At 42.0% G+C, this 17,985-nt stretch overlaps 1 protein-coding gene across 1 annotated transcript in view; it reads left to right on the forward strand.

Annotated features, from left to right (window-relative positions):
* Window positions 1-17,985, forward strand: part of sdk2a (sidekick cell adhesion molecule 2a) — a 100,768-nt gene that overhangs the window by 68,593 nt on the left and 14,190 nt on the right. Inside the window, 21 exon segments of the mRNA XM_034672929.1 lie at window positions 556-732; window positions 1,006-1,142; window positions 1,800-1,947; window positions 3,152-3,292; window positions 3,633-3,814; window positions 8,441-8,556; window positions 8,821-9,016; window positions 9,108-9,206; window positions 9,303-9,494; window positions 9,678-9,799; window positions 9,942-10,051; window positions 10,395-10,545; window positions 13,908-14,145; window positions 14,229-14,344; window positions 14,441-14,630; window positions 14,989-15,087; window positions 15,277-15,471; window positions 15,581-15,782; window positions 15,867-15,970; window positions 16,191-16,261; window positions 16,388-16,523. Of these exon segments, the coding sequence (XP_034528820.1) occupies window positions 556-732; window positions 1,006-1,142; window positions 1,800-1,947; window positions 3,152-3,292; window positions 3,633-3,814; window positions 8,441-8,556; window positions 8,821-9,016; window positions 9,108-9,206; window positions 9,303-9,494; window positions 9,678-9,799; window positions 9,942-10,051; window positions 10,395-10,545; window positions 13,908-14,145; window positions 14,229-14,344; window positions 14,441-14,630; window positions 14,989-15,087; window positions 15,277-15,471; window positions 15,581-15,782; window positions 15,867-15,970; window positions 16,191-16,261; window positions 16,388-16,523 (3,122 nt within the window).

Consider the following 17,985-nt stretch of genomic DNA (forward strand, 5'->3'; position numbering starts at 1 on the left):
ATAGAGTGCGTATACATGCATCTGTCTCTGAGGGAGCGAAATGATGTCTGTGGAGCCCAGTGATTAGAGTGCCTGTCACCTGTGGGCCCACGGCATTGATCAGATCGCGGGGTAAACAGATGAATATGTAAACAGAGTAATAACTTCAGACAGCGCCTTTAATTAAACGCAACACAGAGGAGATTAGCTGGAAAGCCCGAACAGTCGCAATTAATCACAGGAGCTCTGAGTGTGTGCATGTGTGTGGGGGTATAAAGAGGTTTGGTGGGTAAGGAGGGGGGGTTCCATATGTGCAGTTGGGTATGTGACAAGGAGAGGAATGCATGGAGGAAAGGTGCAGTAGTGTGTGTGTGACAGAGAGAGATGGTTTTCAGATTCAAATCACTCTGCCATCAGACTTCCTGAAGCTTTTCATCGGTGTCAGCACCTCCTGTGTTTTGCTGTATGACCTGACACAAAGCAAACGGATCTTCTGTCACAACACTCACAGACACACAGCGTTTTCAGAGTGTGTCAATTTGTGAATCGTTCCTACGTTTACTTGTACACCTCTAGGCATGTGTGGGAGAAGAGCGGCTCTGTGATTGACGTGAACACCTCGCCCCGCCTGCGGCTGGATCCCGACGGGACCTTGCACATCTCCCAAACGTGGTCGGGTGACATCGGAACATACACCTGCAGGGTGACCTCAGTGGGTGGCAATGACTCCCGTAGCGCCCACCTCAGAGTCAGGTCTGCAATTTTGCCTCACGCCTCCCCTGTCCTCTCCTGCCTTCTGTATTTTTTTCCCCTCTTATTTACGTCTGATCGGGACATGATGGATGGATGTTTTCTCCACTGTGGTGGTTTATCGCTCCTCTTCTCTCTAATCCATCAAACGCTCTAATATTTACAATGCAAGGCCCTCAGTTTGGCTCTTTAATTCCGTTATTTGCTGCCTCTCTTGTCTGATTCTATTTCTCCTTATCATTTCTCCCTCCCTTGTACACACACATCTAAATGCAGGCAGCTGCCACATGCTCCTGAAAACCCAATAGCAGTTCTGAGCACCACAGAGAAGAGGGCCATCAACCTCACATGGGCTCAGGCTTTCGATGGTAACAGCCCCCTGATCCGCTACATCCTGGAGGTTTCTGAGAATAGTGAGTGCTTCAGTGTGATCATTAACAATGCATGTTGCTTTTGTTTCTTGCTTTTCTAAAGGCAATATTGTTTTCTTATACTCCCTGAAAGCATGTATCTGCTAGCCTTGTTATTGTAATATATTTCCATTGTGTGCCTGAAACTGGCTGTAAAGTCCGCTCTTACGTTCTGCAATCATTACAGCCCAATTGCCTTCCTTGTGAATGATCAGGGGAACAAAATTGTGTTGATGCCCAATACTTCCAGCTTCCTCTGGATGATAAAATCAAAGAAACCGCAATACCCTCACCCACGGAGAGTAAATAGTTGAGCTATTTCTCATCGCAGCGCAGGCTAACTGAGAGGATGACAACTCATTAAGGAGAAAATGAATCCGAAGATGCAGATGGGATCTGCTTTTTGGATAATTGAATTTCAATCTGATATTTAAAGGGAGTGTATACAAAATAAATGACTTGTTTTTTATCAGTAGCAGCAATAATATTGAAAATGAAACAATGGAGCAATAATAGCAGAGCAGTAATAGTCAGGGATAACACTGAATTAAAATTAAAGTTTTGCTGAGGAGATTTATCTCTAGAATGTAAATGTTCTCACAAGGTCATTTACCGTTCACTTGCTGTTGCTCAGAGCTCCGTCTGTTTTCTCCCGCTCAGATGCCCCTTGGACGGTGCTGCTGGCCAATATTGAACCAGAGTCCATTGGGGTTACTGTCAGTGGCCTGATCCCTGCACGCTCGTACCAGTTCCGGCTGTGTGCCGTCAACGACGTGGGCCGAGGCCAGTTCAGCAAGGAGACTGACCGGTTGGTACCGCATATTTGCTGCTCTGCATCTTCTGCATATTAAACATGTTGCAGCTCTTCTGTGCAACTTAATGTTGATGCTGGCGGTGAGAACAGCTTTGCACTTCGAGGGCTTTCACAGTTCTAGAACAACCCGTCCTCCACCACCCCTCCCCACCGCCCTTCCCTCATTTTGGCAGTTCAATAGAAAGCCCTGTGATTATTTCCTGTAAGTCCACTTTTTGGTCTTCACTCCTGTGGGAATGAGTGAGAGATGAAGCGGCTGCGGGACGGGCCTTTTTCAAGATAAAACTGTGAATGAGCTGAAATTGTGCTTTGTGAAGACTTGATGGGTGTGCTGACCCAACTTCGTTTCTCTCCCTTCTATTAACTGTCTTTGGCTGTGCTTTAAGACTGAAATACAGAGAGGCTTAAAGGAGGCAGAGCTGCACACAGCATCCAATCTCAAGTAAATTCTCCTGACTAGCAAGACCGGGCAGTCCTAATCATTCATGCACACTCGATTTGAGCTTATCACAATGCAAATACGCATAACACTTTGTGACCTTGTCCACATCAACACAAGATGTTTGCAGCTATTGTACCTGCAGGAAGTAACATTTTGCAAACTGGAAGTCATCATGCACTGTCTGCACTGCACACTCATTCACAGGGCTGTATTGGTGTGTGAATGTGCCCAGACAAGAGCACACCGCAGGAGGGTGACTGAGCGTCAGAGGGAGCACTGGGCTTTTCTAAGGCATCTCTTGGGCACACCTCTTTGATCCTAAACACTCTGCTTCATCTCCTCCAGAGCACTGCTCCGGTGCACTGGGAAGAAATCAAGATGTCATCTTAAATTGACTTAAGGGAAAAGTCTGCCTGGATCGCTCTTTCTTGTTCTTTTATATCTTTCCCTCACTTGCTGTCTTTGTATTGTGCTGCTCCATTTTCACCAAGGCCTCTTTGATCCTTGTCATGCCACAGCAAGATGTCCCTCTGCGGACAGCAGTATAGAGAATATGTTTTGGACAAAGACACTTCACACTCATACCAACTATCCTTTATGGTGTTTTTTATTTCAGAAAAGCCAGCTTTATAACGAAATGATGTCTATGATGAAATGGGATAGAAATATGCAGAAACTCACAATAATTAATGCATGTTTTCTCTTTTAGTCTCTTATTTCACCTCTCTTTTACATCCTTCTTCTTTGCCACTCCAGACTTACTCTCCCCGAAGAGCCTCCCAGTGCCCCCCCTCAGACAGTCATTGCAAGTGGCCGCACCAATCAGTCCATCATGATCCAATGGCAGCCACCCCCGGAGAGCCATCAGAATGGTCCGCTCCAAGGCTACATCATCAGGTAAGAAGAGCGTGACAACCTGCTTAATTTCTACCCAGGGATAGGTGCCTGTCTGGGCCAGAGCCATTCAGAAGTGATAATAACTGGTATGTCAGCTCCTTTTCTTCCTCTCCATTTCACTTCATTCTCGCTCACTGCTGCAATAGAATAATTGGTGCCAATTAAATACCTTCCTCTCCATTCATCTGTTGTCACCTCCCTTTTAGTAACCATTTTATATCTGCTCCGCATGGTTTCTCTTCTGTTAAAAGTCCCCCTTCCCTCATTTCTTCTCATAATATATTCGTATTTAAGTCTGTCTCTTCTCTCTTTGTCTATTGATTCCCCCCTCTGCTGCCAGGTACTGTCTGTCGGGACTCCCTGTTGATTGTCAAATGAAAAACATCACCAACCCTGACCAGACCAGCCTGCTCCTGGAGGACCTCATCATCTGGACTAACTATGAGATAGAGGTGGCAGCCTATAATGGAGCAGGCCGGGGCACCTACAGCCACAAAGTCACTGAATGGACACTGCAGGGAGGTGAGGGAAACACAGAATGTGTATATCATGCACTGTATATCCCCAAGGTAGTCTGCAAGCAATCCAAACAGCTAGAGTCAACTGAAAGAATATCTGCCATCTTCAAGTTGTTTTTTCAAAAGTTTAGTGCCAGATGCTTTTATCTGATTCTACAAAATCTGTTCAATACCTGCAGCCTCATTATCTCAGTCCCTTAGCTAATGTCAAGCCCGCAGCATAAAACTTGTGAAGGATAGTTAATCCAATCATCTCTCATTAACATCAAATTAAAAGACGTACAGTCATGTTTCCTTCACAGCCGTAACTTCTTTGCTCACCTTGAAGGGAAGATTCACACATGCTGTCAGCAATTCATTCAGACTCAAGCAGCAAAGCTTTTAAAGGCATGTACAGAAGGCAAAGCCATCTAAGTGCTTTTTGCCTAACACCATTCCATGTTTGTTTTTGTCAAGTTCACTGTAGTTAATTTCAAAATGAGTGCTGCAGTACAGCAGAGCAATTCGCGTGCAGGAAGGAGAAGATCACTTTCAAGAGTACTTTAAAAAAAAACATGCTGTTGTTGCTTTTACTTTTTACTTTAAAAGGATCACTTTACTCTGTCAGATTAGTACTGTAACACCTAGTTTCATGTGATGTTTACTTTTAACAGTTCTTAAAAGTATACTCTTGTTTAAGGGTTTCTTTTGACTGAAGCTTTTCAGTTAAAAGAAATATGCTGTCCTGTTCTGGCCACCTGGAGAGGTCCATCTGCCTCCCTCTGCACACTTTTGATTGAGTCTGTACATAAATTACCAGGAGATGATGTGCGTCAGAATTTCGACATACCTTTCACTATTGCCATAGGAGGCTGTCTTTCCTCGCTTCACTTCTTTTCATATGAACATGCTGAGTAGCATAATTAGAACACACATCGTGAACTTTCCCCGATGGCACACAGCTACGAATGAATGTCACGGCCACTGATTCCAACACCTTATGTTCCTCGCATGCCTGTCCATTCAAAATCCTCATCTATTCAAAGTCTTCGGAGGATGAGAATCACATTTTGTTACTGTGAAAGCATACAAAACTGAATCTAAGGTTATCTCTTGCACCATAATTCAAAGAGAACATGGATTGTGAATCTGGCTGTGCAGAGCAAATTAAGGGAGAAGGCAAACGTGTGATTTTACAATATCAGTCAGTCTTAAAACATCACATTAAAATGCTAATTTTTATTAAGAATTACAGCCAAAGTAAGCTATTGTTAATGCATTAGGATGTTGAAACGTTAATCCATGTTTTTATTACAAAAACACTGAATGAAGCTCTCTCCACTGGCTTTCCTAAAAAGTCAATTCATAGATTACAGCGCAGAGGAATTGCTGCTGCAGCTGCTAGACTTTAACAAACACAAGACAGAAGATATCGCTCCTGGTTAAGATATGCTGCACTGGCTCCCAGTTTGATTTGAAATTCCTTTAACTTGTACATAAAGCTTTGAAAGGCTTAACACACTCACATATCTCTGAATCCCTGTCATGTTAAATCCTCTCCATGAACAGAGACCCTCTGTGCCAGACTCCCTAAATATTCTCAAGAGCACTCGGGAGAAAATTGGGGAGTGTTTGCATTTCCTATTCTGTTCCACTCCCTGCTCACATACAGCTATTAGAGTGGGTGAATCAGCAGATCCTTTGGTTTAATTAAATTGTGCAGGTGTTCGCAGTTTTATGTATTCATTGGCTACTGCCTTAAGTTTATATCAATTAATTTTTAATTTTAATTTTACCTTTGTTTTAACAAGAAGTACTATTAAGATCAAAGGCCTTTCTTAAGAGACCATGCTGGGGTAGCAGCTGTATAAAAAAACCCAAAACATTACATAAGACTCCACAAAGAAATGCCTCTCTCACGACTCTTTGTGATTCTCTTTGATTAATTACTGGATAAAAATTAGATCCAATTATGTAAGGGATAATATATGGTGAGCGGGTGATTGCATGAAATAGAGTGAAACAAGACCCTGACGTGAAGCAGAGGGGTCTTGTCCAACATGAACAGGTTCTATTCATAGTAAATAAAATGTAAAGCGTTGCTCCGCCTTTTCTCATTGAACGGTCTTGAAGCCAAAATATCCCGTTCCAGAGTGCTGCTATCTTTTGCAGCCAGAGTCCGCGCAGTAGAAAATTTCTGTGTTGCCACGGTAATTTCTGTGTTGCCATGGTAACGAGCTCCGCCCCACAGCATAGCGTCACAAGATCCTATGGAGTGTCCCTCTACAGCAGCTGTCAATCAAAGCAAACCCGGAAGAAAAACCCTGTTTTTTAACCTCTGTTAACTCACGAAAAATTTACTTTTTAGACAAAAGAAGCTTTGAACACAAAAAAATCAAATAATAACTAAATATCACCTAGCATACGGATGTGAGAAACATTCGTGCAACATTTTTAAAGTTTGACTGCAGCACAGAGTTTTTGACCTATACTGCAACCAGCCACCAGGGGGAGGAGTTTTTGTGGAAGCTTCACTTCCAGCCGAGTGAGCTGCACCCCTGTTTCTATTTTGCATAATCACCTACTCACTATACATTATCCTGGTTATTACTAGGCTACAATGTAAATATACAAACAAGCTTACGCCAAGCATTGACTCAAGTTTATTATTGGATTTTAAAGTAATTTATTTTTTAGCTCAAATAAATGGTCCCTCACTTTCAATAGTTGGTAGCGCTTCCAAAGCAATGTTTTTCACGATGGGAAAAACGGAGGGAGTACCCCATGTGCAGAAAAAAAAATGTAATAATAAATTAAAGCCGCAAGCGGCAATGAACAGGCCCTCACACAAGCACCGCCTGATTTGCGCCACCGTCTGATGTGCGCCACCGTCTGATGTGCAGCAGGTGTTGCTGTGCCGCACTTTATGAGGCCTAGGCTGAAACTGTGAGCATACTCGTGCAGTTATCAGCATTTTGTACATTGCAGTACTGCCTGTCACCAGTGGCTGATGCTGTGACTTTAATTATGGGTGAAACTAATCAGGTTAATCAACAAGGAGGGAAACACACAAGGGGAGGAAGTAAAACTAAACAGGAAACACAGGGATCAAGAACTACAAAATGAAACAGGAAAAACAATAGGTTAGACTAAAACACATGAAATACACAAAGGAATTCTACACAAGACCTGGATCTATAATAACACAAGAGGAAGACATAGCTGTGCCCATACTGTGATGCTGTTTGTGGTTGTGTTGTCTTCAATTTGGTTGATGTCTCTGCTCTCAGCTACTGTGTTTCAAAATGCTGTGCTAGTTGCTGCACAGATTTTCTCCTCGTCTTCTTTCTCTTCTGGTGACTGGTCAGCCATCGACCATGAATATAAAATTTTGTGCTTTCCAAAAAAATTGAGAGCTTCAGTGTCCACAGGAAGAGGTGAAATCATGGACCCCCTCCCCCAGATGGAAATCATATGGGGTCTTTTGATGTGGTCTGATTACCTATCCAGAACTAATCACTATTGTCAAATGATTGTAACCAATCAGAATCAAGTATTTAACTCAATTGGTGATTAGTAAGAGATCCAGATAATAAGTGTTCATTTGTTTAAACACCTTTTGGATTGAGGCGGTTGAGAACATCTATTTGAGTGTTTACAAGTAGTACACCTTATACCAGCAGCAGGCCTCCTTGCTTTGCATACATCACACAGAAACTAACTTTGATAATGTTTCTACTTGGCATGTGTATTTGTTTGTTTATTTTAAGTGTGTGTTAAAAGATGGATCGATATCTGTTGGTTTCTTTTGGCTGCATAATTACAAAATACTTCAAATGCTTCAGGAATGCTGGATTCTTCCTGACGTAGGTCATCGTTAAAACCTTGGACACACCAGAACATGATGTGTGATGCCTGATCAATCGATTGATTAAAGAGCTGAGTCTGACTACAAACTACAAATAAACAAATGTACTGCAATGGTAAGCAGACAAACACGATGCTTGTTGTGTTTTATATGCACAACTTGATCTTGAAAACTTGACACCTTGGAGATATGCCATGATTGTGGTTCCAAAAATTGTTTTAATATTAATCATTTCATCATCCAGGTCCCTGTCAGTGAAAGACGACAGGAAACAAGTGGATCATGTTGTTTAACTAGGCTTTCATTAATTGTATGTTTCCGTCACTCACTTCATTAAATGCACAAGAGCCGATCATGTTTTGAATTTAAATCCATTCAAAGAGAATGCAGGATAGCATGAGGATGAGAGGACCACTACCGGCCAATCAGCTTCATTAGAGTGCGACTGCCCGACTGTTTTCCTCTGTTACATCAGTATCGCACGCTCACTTCAAACAAACTGCTTCAGGGTTCACCTGGAAGCTGCCTGAGGCAACCGCTCTCACACCCGGTTTGATTGGCATGTTCCTACCTCCCCAAATGAGCCAAAATACAAAAAAAAAATCGCTTCAGCCTGATTCTCACGCTCTGGTCTGAAATTGCCTGTTGTACATTTTAAAGTTCTTTCCTTCCCTTTCTTATCACCATTCCCTCCATTTCTCCTTCCCACTGTCCATCTACCTGTCCCTCCTCCCTCTCTAATTCTTACTCGGTCTCCTCCCGTATCTCCTTCCTCTGGATCAGTGCCCACTGTGCCACCAGGAAATGTTCAAGTCGAGGCTGTCAACTCCACCACGGTGCGTTTTACCTGGAGTGCCCCGAGTCCACAGTTTATCAATGGAATCAACCAGGGATATAAGGTGAGTAGCCCCTTTCTGTCCACTGGTGCACTCTAGTGGCCGGAGGCAGAATAGCACTCTGTTGGGTCTCATTACATTGTCAGACTGAGGATTCTAAAAGCCTAACTCCCCCATCGACTCATGACTGAAACAGATGTGCCCTGTTTTTATTCACTTTAACTTTATTAAGTCCTGAGCAAACTTGATGGGATGACTTATTTAGGCTGAGTTGTGTGTTAAAAAAATACATATTTAACACTCTGTTCTTTCTCACATAATTTCCAGCTATTGGCATGGGAACCCAGTAGGACCAATGACGTTACTGTGGTTACAGTGCGTCCCAACTTCCAGGACAGTGTTCATGTCGGCTACATCCCTGGCCTGAAAAAGTTCACAGAATACTCCTCCTCGGTATTGTGCTTTACCACCCCAGGAGACGGCCCACGCAGCCCGCCTCTGCGCTTACGCACCCATGAGGATAGTAAGTGCTCCCATTCAGGATATTATAGCATTTGCAGATAATTACATGTCAGTCTGTTCTTTTACTGCCTGATTTTTTACTATTTTTACAGCTCCTGGTGCTGTGGGACACCTCAGCTTCACTGACATCCTGGACACCTCGCTAAAAGTCAGCTGGAAGGAGCCACAGGAGAAAAACGGTGTTCTTACAGGTGACCATTAAAGATAACAATGGTATCATGTCATCTCTGCTTCTACCAATTCATGAGCTCCCAACATGAACTGACTAAAGGAGACTTCATTTCCAGGCTTTAGGATCTCATGGGAGGAGTTCAACAGGACCAATACTCGAGTGACCCATTATTTGCCCAACGTTACTCAGGAGTACAAGGTGACAGGGCTCACTGCCCTCACTACTTACACCATCCAGGTAGCAGCCATGACTGTGAAGGGCCAGGGCCAGCTCTCTGCCTCCACTATTTCCTCAGGTGTACCACCAGGTCAGTTTTCAAATGAGAAGATTAACTGTTTGACTTTTATTTAAGAATTTATTGGTACTTTCAAGGACTCACTCAAGGGCTGCAGTCTGCCTCAGTTGATTTCTTCTCTATTTCTTAAAGCAGTGATTATCAGAATGCTTTATTTTTATCTCAAACTTGTCTCTCCTCGATTTCTCACCACAGAGTTGCCGGGTCCTCCTACCAATTTAGCCATTTCCAACATCGGCTCACGCTCCGTCACACTGCAGTTCAAACCAGGTTATGATGGCAAAACATCCATCTCCCGTTGGCTGGTTGAAGCTCAGGTAAGACTCTCTGCTTTCTTTCTTTCATTACCAAATATAGGATGTCTTAGTAGTCACACAACATTTTCCAATACTCGTTTATCTACATGTAAATGTTTTGAATTTGTCCAGCTGTCATTGCTATTCTCTCTGTGTGTTGCAGATTGGTATTATAGGAGAGAATGAAGAGTGGCTCTTGGTTCATCAGCTGGCTAATGAACCTGATGCTAGATCACTGGAGGTGTTGGAACTGAACCCCTATACCTTCTACAGGTGAGCACACAAACATTTACACAGATGCTGTATATAAAGTAAAGGATGATCCAGTCCTTTTAAAAGAAGTACGAAACACACTTTGTTGTAAAGATGTTACTGATTATCTTTGATCTTAAAGAATCAATTAACTTTTATCAAGAATGTTGCTTTCTTAGATTTATCTTCTCTGTTCCCTGCTCATAAGATAGATCCCATTCTCTGCTACTATAATGACCCAGTTTCCATTTGCACAGCATTAAAGTTTCATCTAATCTAATCTAAAGTAATCCAATCCTTCCCCGTATCATCATGATTAAACACCCACAATTTATTCACCATCAGCTGTTCTTCTGTGCCCCAGGTTTCGAATGCGTCAGGTAAACATTGTGGGCACCAGTCCTCCCAGCCAGCCTTCCAGAAAGATCGAGACCCTGCAGGCCCCTCCAGACATCTCCCCCGCCAACATCACCCTGCGCACAGCCAGTGAGACCAGCCTGTGGCTCCGCTGGGTGGTAAGTTATCATGAAGCATTGCACACGGTACCTGAGTCTGTGTTTATAAAGTTATGAAGGTGAAATAGGGTTTTATAAGATTATTATTAGACTTAGATATGCATGTCTGAGTTGTTCCTACTCAGACCTGGGCTATAGAAATGTTTCCCTGTTGATTTAAGAATGCTCTGCATGCTTACAAGCTATTTGAAATTACTGTCTTTTTTCTTTTTGTCCTTCTCCTTGATGGAAAAGCACGTTGCGACTCAAACGGCAAAATGCCCTTGGGATATTAATGAGAAAAATGTTCCTAAGATAAACTGTAAAATCACATTTAGGCCATTTCATTTTCCAATCAATAATAATCTAATTTTCCACACAATAAAAGTTTGACAATAAATCATGGCTACGTTGCCTTAAACTCAAAAGACTGAAAGGGATCCTCTTTGGACCTGAAATCATGAAATCATTGTTGGTGAAATGGTCCCCTTTTCTGTTCTAAAATACTGTCGTTTTCCCCCTGATATATTTGAAGCATATGCTGTTGCAGGATTTCATTGGTGCATGCTTCTCTGTGTGGTAACTTAATATGTCAGCCTAATAAATTGTAAATAGACTATGTTTATGAAGGGCTTTCTGTAGTCTTCTGAACACTTAGAGGGCTTTTACATTACATGTCTCATTCACCCATTCACATTGCATTCATACACTGATGGCAGAGGCTGCTATGTAGAGCCCATCAGCTTTTTACTAACCCCTATCACACACCGATGGGACAGCACTGGGGGCAGTTTGAAGTTAAGTGTTTTGCACAAGGATACTTTGGCATATGGAAAGCAGTACCTGGAGTTGAACCCCTGCCCTCCCGTGCAGCATTGAATCTAAGATTAATTTCCCTAAAAGGACATATAAATATCTCATAGTACAGTAAAGTATCCTATCGCACTGTGTCTCATCGTATCGTATCGTATCGTATAGCAAGGTGTCATATCATATCTTATTGTATCATAGTATATCGCATCGCCCCGTGTCTTATCGTATCGTATTGTATCGTATCCTAACGTATTGCATTGTATCGTGTTTTAAATTTCCGGAAAGTTCCCGGTAAATTTCCATGGGAAGTTAAGCTGGGGAATTTTGGAAATATTCCAAATTTGAAACTTTCTATGGGAATTTATGGGAATTAACTGGGAATTGAGGCTAATTTAATGGAAAGGTATCATGTCCAAGCATAAATATTTGTTTTTTTTATAAGCAGACATCCATCCAAAATGATATAATTAAAACAGATTTATTAAGTTTAATAAGTAGAACTTTATCAAGTGTTAAATATTTTATTGAACAATCAATTATTTCACTGAAGAACAGAAACATGAATATTGAGTTAAATATCACTCATCCCCCCGACCCAACCATAGACTGTATAAAATATGGACGTAGTATCCGTGACGTTACCCATCTGTTCCTGAGAGCTGTTTTGAAGCAAATCGACGGCAGCAGCCATATTGGAAATGCGGAACTCAACCAGGCAGAGTGTGACGTAGTGTGAGCCTCCTAGCCAATAGCTATGTGTTCCCGACCGGGAGTCACGTCAGTCATGTCCTTATTTGGGCAAAACTCGTAATCTTAATATCTTCTGAACCATCACGTTAGTAAAAAATTCACGCCCGTACAGTGTGGGCCATTAGAGAGATTAGCTTCGTAGGGCCAAGCCGTTTTTTGAACCAGGCTGTAAGCAATTTTATGAATGCTGCAAAGATCGTCTTTTTCCCATTCATGTCCATGTGGTTTCCGGTGTTTCTGCAGCCAGCCTCAAGCGGATTTTCGATGTATTGCATTTTATAACACTTCCGCATGGGCTTCATCGTTTGAGACCGGAGGTTGCCGCTTGGAGCCAATCCATTCAAAAATGAACAAAAATGCAATCCCAACAAAGTGCCATTCAAAATGTTAAATGAAAAGAGCCCCTCTCCCTCCAAAAAAGACCCATTCAACATGCAAATAAAAAAGCATCTTCCCTCAAGCTTCTCAAGCCTAGCCTCTGCAGGATTCTGGAAATCATCTGTGCTTCATGTGATGGAGGAATGCACAGGGCATGTAGGGGGCGTGGTCTCAATAGGCCTGCAGTAAGCAGTGTGCTATGTGCATGTGATTGAGGAATAGCATAGATATTCAACTGTACTTGCATGAAATCTGGTTGTTTTTAGTGGGGATTATGCTCAAATATATTTTGCCCAACTATATTTAAGTTCCCAAACTTCAATTTAGTAAATTCCTGGTTTATTCCCGTTAATTCCCATAAATTCCCGTTAATTCCCATGGAAAGTTTCCAACTTTGAAAATTCCCAGAATTTTGCAGCCCTAATTGTGACCTTTTCTAGTATATCAAATCATATATGGTATGGTTTAGTGTGGTATTTGATGGTATGGTATCCAATCATTTTGCATCGTATTAAATCATTTCATATCAAATTGTGTAGCAGTGTATTTGAATCATCATATTGTATTATTTCTCGTTGTATGCTATTGTACCTATTGTGTCCCACCATATCCTCATGCTGTTATGTGATCATAGTGTCAAGAAAACACTCTCCACTCTGTCCTTGATTGGTGTTACTTTTTGTGTCAGTATTTGACCAAGGTTTTTTTTTTGCCACATCTGTTCATTACTTCACTTTGCCAAGCGGAGAGAGACAGACGCAGGGTCAGCCTGCAGCTACTGCTGAAGTATAACGACTGCATTTCACCTGGATTTAACTGCACAGGAGTGTCAGATGTGTGATGGGGCTCTAAAAAAACCTCCACTGCTCAATATCTGCTATTTTCTAAAGCTGGTTGTTTAAAAGTCATAACATGTTGTGTTTCACTTCATGGCCATGTCACATGTTTTGAATCAAAGCCACATTAATTTCAAGAACTCGAGCACTTTCATTGAAATGAGCTCAGTACAAATGGTGCATGTGCTTATTTTTTATGCTCAATTATGAGCATTTGTGAGTGATAAAGGTACTGCATGTAAAACACATTCATCCAACCTGCATCTTTTTCTTGCTATGCAACTGTCTAAATGAAAAATATTTATACAAAAGGATTATTTTAACAGTGCTTCAACAGTTTTATTGAATGTGCCATCATTTTTGGACAATGGAGTTTTCTCTTATTTTGTTAAAACCACTCAATATAGAGCTAAAGTGCTGAGAGGGTTTAGCTTCTCTTCCTATATTGCTCCTCATCGCTCCTGTCAGTGCCTCTTACCCGCTGTTAAAATTGCTGTAAAGTCCGACCTCTCCTGGCTTATTGCTTCATTATGCACTCCGTTATGATGTCATTTATATTGATTTTTGCTCAAACTGGGGAATAAAAACAAGAAAACATCCTCTCAGCCTCTTCCAGAGTGGGAGTACAACGGGAATCCAGATTTGGTTGGTTACCGGGTGCAGTATTCCAAAGCCGGGTCAAAAGGAGGAGTTCTCTCTCATGTCATAATGGACCGCCTAGAGAGGGAGTTCACAATCGAAGATCTGGAGGAGTGGACCGAGTACGAGGTCAGAGTTCAGGCAATCAATGGTATCGGCTCTGGGCCCTGGAGCCAACCAGTGCACGGCAGAACCAGGGAGTCGGGTGAGGAAGGAAATATATATGCATATATATGCCATAATTTATTATGTAGGAGTGCTAAGCTCAGTCCTTCACCCCTTTTGTAGTGCCTTCCAGCGGTCCAACAAATGTATCAGCTTTTGCTACCACCTCCAGCAGTATTCTGGTGCGGTGGGGGGAAGTCCCAGAGAGGGACCGTAATGGGCTCATCCTGGGATACAAGGTCAGGATTGCAATGATGATTCATAATTTGGTTTTAGCATCATAAACAAGGCCAAAAATCTTCAGTTCACTTTTTTACCCTGCGTGTGTATTTCAGGTGGTGTATAAGGAGAAGGACTCAGACAAAGTTCCAGACTTCTGGGCAGTTGAGGGAAACACCAGCCACAGTGTCCAGCTCAGCAGTCTGGGCAAGTACGTCCTGTATGAGATCCAGGTCCTGGCCTTCACACGGATAGGAGATGGAAGGAGCAGCTTGCCATCCATTTTAGAGAGGACCCTAGATGATGGTAAACAAATCCTTCTTGTCTACCTGCTCAATCTTGATGTTATCTTCGAAAGTGTATTTCCCTGTACAGCAAATTTAAAAAGTAATTTCCCTTAGCGGAGATGATTTCACTTGTTGCAAATCAATTTTTGTGGAGGATTTTCTTGTTAAAAGTGTTTTTTCAGCAAATGATTGCAATGTTCTGCCTTGTTACTCCTCATCTAAAGAAAAAAAACACTCATGCAAAGTGTTTCTTTCTTTTGTGGATAATAATTGAAAAGTTTCCCTGTATTCTAAGATGGAGAAATGCCTTCTATTCTTGTTGTAATACCTGGGTATTCTTGCTTGATTTTTCATCGTGGTGCTTTCATGTGTGATAGTGCCTGGCCCACCAGTCGGCATCCTCTTCCCTGAAGTCAGGACCACCTCAGTCAGACTCATCTGGCAGCCTCCCGCACAGCCCAACGGCATCATCCTGGGTGAATACACACTTTCATATCTGCCCTCAGATATTATCATCAGACAAAGTGTAATGCTTTTTTGCTGGTCTGAAAAAAGAAATGTCCTTCAAACTCCTCCATGGTAGTGTTTGATTTTTAGCGCGGCTGAATTGTTATCTTTGCTCATGCTGTTTTAACTCTGTATTGATACGAGTTTGTCTTTTTCAGCCTATCAGATCACATTCAGGAAAAACTCATCAAACAGCAATGCCGCCATCGTAGACGTGCTGAGCCCCAGCACGCGTCAGTACACAGCGACTGGACTGAAGCCAGAAATGGTTTATGTATTTCGGCTCACTGCTCAAACAAGAAAGGGTTGGGGTGAAGCTGCGGAAGCTTTGGTCGTCACAACAGAAAAGAGAGGTAATAATTAGAACAAAAGAACCCAGCTCAAATGTTTCAGTTAAATAAATCACTCACTAATATTAAGTTTGAAAGTTCCTGCGCTTGTGTTTGTGTTCGTGCTCACCAGCCCGACCCCAACCCACAAGTCGTCCCAGTGTGCCTCAAGAAGAAGTCCAGGCTCGCCAAGCGCTGTTGTCATGGGAACCAGGCAGTGATGGCCTCTCCCCTGTTCGTTACTATACGGTCCAGTACAGAGAGCTGCCAGACAGCAACTGGACCGTCCACTCAGCGTCAGTCAGCCACGAGACACACTCGTACATCGTGAACAGGTAAATGTGAAGGTCTGCTTTTCTTCCTCTGAGTGTCAGAAGCTTTTATTTTTATTCACTGACTTCTATCTACTCTCTTTAAAGGTTAAAGCCATTCACCTCCTACCAGTTCCGTATTAAAGCCACCAATGACATTGGAGACAGTGAATATAGCCAGGAGAGTGAGGCCATCACTACATTACAGGATGGTAAGAGTGTGTGATAATCCATCGATTTTCTAATGAATTGTACAGAAACACTTTGTAATCCTCTAAAAATGCCTTTACCCCCGTGTTTTGACTTTGGATTTGAACAATGAATACTTTGCATCAACAGTGTTTGTGTTTACTCTCCCCACCGGGCTGTTTGAATTTTGTATCACTCTTCTCAGCTGTGTTGGTCTGCTAACACTTTGCTTATCTTCTCCAGCCCCAGACAGAGCCCCCACAATTCTCTCTGTTACACCTCACACCACCACCTCTGTACTGGTCCGCTGGCAGGTACGCCGTTGGCTTTCTTGTTACTGAGGTTTTGTAGATGGATGAATTGTGAGATTGGCAACCACTGGGCCAAAATAATGTGGTTGTGTTGTTTATTATATTATTTGAAACCATGTCTATTTGTAGCCTCCCTCTGAGGATCATATAAACGGAGTCCTGCTTGGATTCCGGGTCCGGTATCGGGAGTTACACTACGACCGGTTACGCAGCTTCACAGTCCGCACAGTCAACAGTCCCTCTAATAACTGGGCTGATCTCACAGGTGAGTTGAATTTTTCACTCTGTAATCTGATGTTTTTTTAGGAAAGCGGTTCTTTTCATTACGGATGTAACAATACAATCAACTCACAATTTGATTTACAGTGCTGCGTTAATGATGCAACTTTCTCACCTTTTTTAAAGGGTGTAAGTAATCTAGTTTATGCTCAATCCTGAGGGAAGAGATTGCCTCATAAAACTTGTGTTTTCTTGCCATTTTTCTTGCCTCATGGGTTATTTTATGTCTCGCTTTGACAACAAACGAGAAGTAAAACAGTGAAAGAATGGTCAGCAGAAAAAAACTGTATGATGTATTGGCAACCCCTGAAGAGACATAAGATCCTACATTGTCTGTTACATCTGTCTTTACCTGAAGAGCAGGCATTGAGACAGAACTTGCGATACATGTGCAAGAAGTAAAAAGATAGAGATCATCCACTCGTTTATTGAAAGCAGTAGACCATGTAAAAAAGATCAATAAAAAGGAAAATGCTTAAGTGGGAGACTGACTCGGCCAGCCATGTGTGAGAAACACTGATAATGCATCCTCAACAGCAAAATCTGTATCTGCCACTGCTGTGTTTGTATGCTTTATGCTGCATTCATGCGCTCCTCAGAGTTAGGAAGTCGTTCTCCTAACTTTGGTGTGTTCACATGCTTTCAATTCGGAAAGTATGAATGTTGTAACAACAGCAGCAAACAAAGTAGATGCTATGAATAAGATTTGTGCAATTTTATTGCCCGCCATGTTGATGACTAATATGACGTCAAGTCGGTAAGACGGGCACCAAATTATTTTCAGAGTTTCCAAAGTGTTGTTCCGACTTGAGCGGGCATTCATGTACATTTCACTCGGAAACGTATTTCCCTGAAGTGTCTGACACGACATGAATGCAGAAGACGTTGAAATGAGATGGCGCTCTCTAGACAAGTCAAGTCAAGTCGTCTTTACATATATTTATAGAGCACATTTAAGAACAAACAATGTTACCAGAAAACAACAATGAACAACATATTTAAAAGATAACTTTAGTGATATCAACTACATTATTATCTCAAAGAGGAGGCCTAAGAGAAAGGATGGGTCTTAAATGATTATTTAAACATTCAGTAGTGGGGATGGACCTTCAAAGCTCTAATAAGGGAGTATATATTCATCTTCTTTGTCTCGCTAATTTGTATCAGCCTTCATGTGTATTGACTTTTAACTCTCAGGAGGTGCTGTTACATTCCCACTGTTTACACTAATACGTGTAGCATTGTTCATTCTTGCCCTTTTACCTCTCTAAATTATTAATTTTCCTACCATCGTGCTAGCCTCCTTTGATGATTTATTTGTATCTTCTTGATTTTATTTGTATCTTTTTTATTGTTTTGTGAACTTTGGCTTCATGAAGGTTTCACCCCAACTGTTTTTTCTGAGGATTTCAATCAATAAACAAGAGATATTTCTATCAGTATTTCTA

Source organism: Notolabrus celidotus, chromosome 20, assembly GCF_009762535.1.
Source record: "Notolabrus celidotus isolate fNotCel1 chromosome 20, fNotCel1.pri, whole genome shotgun sequence".
In the NCBI taxonomy this organism is placed as follows: domain Eukaryota; kingdom Metazoa; phylum Chordata; class Actinopteri; order Labriformes; family Labridae; genus Notolabrus; species Notolabrus celidotus.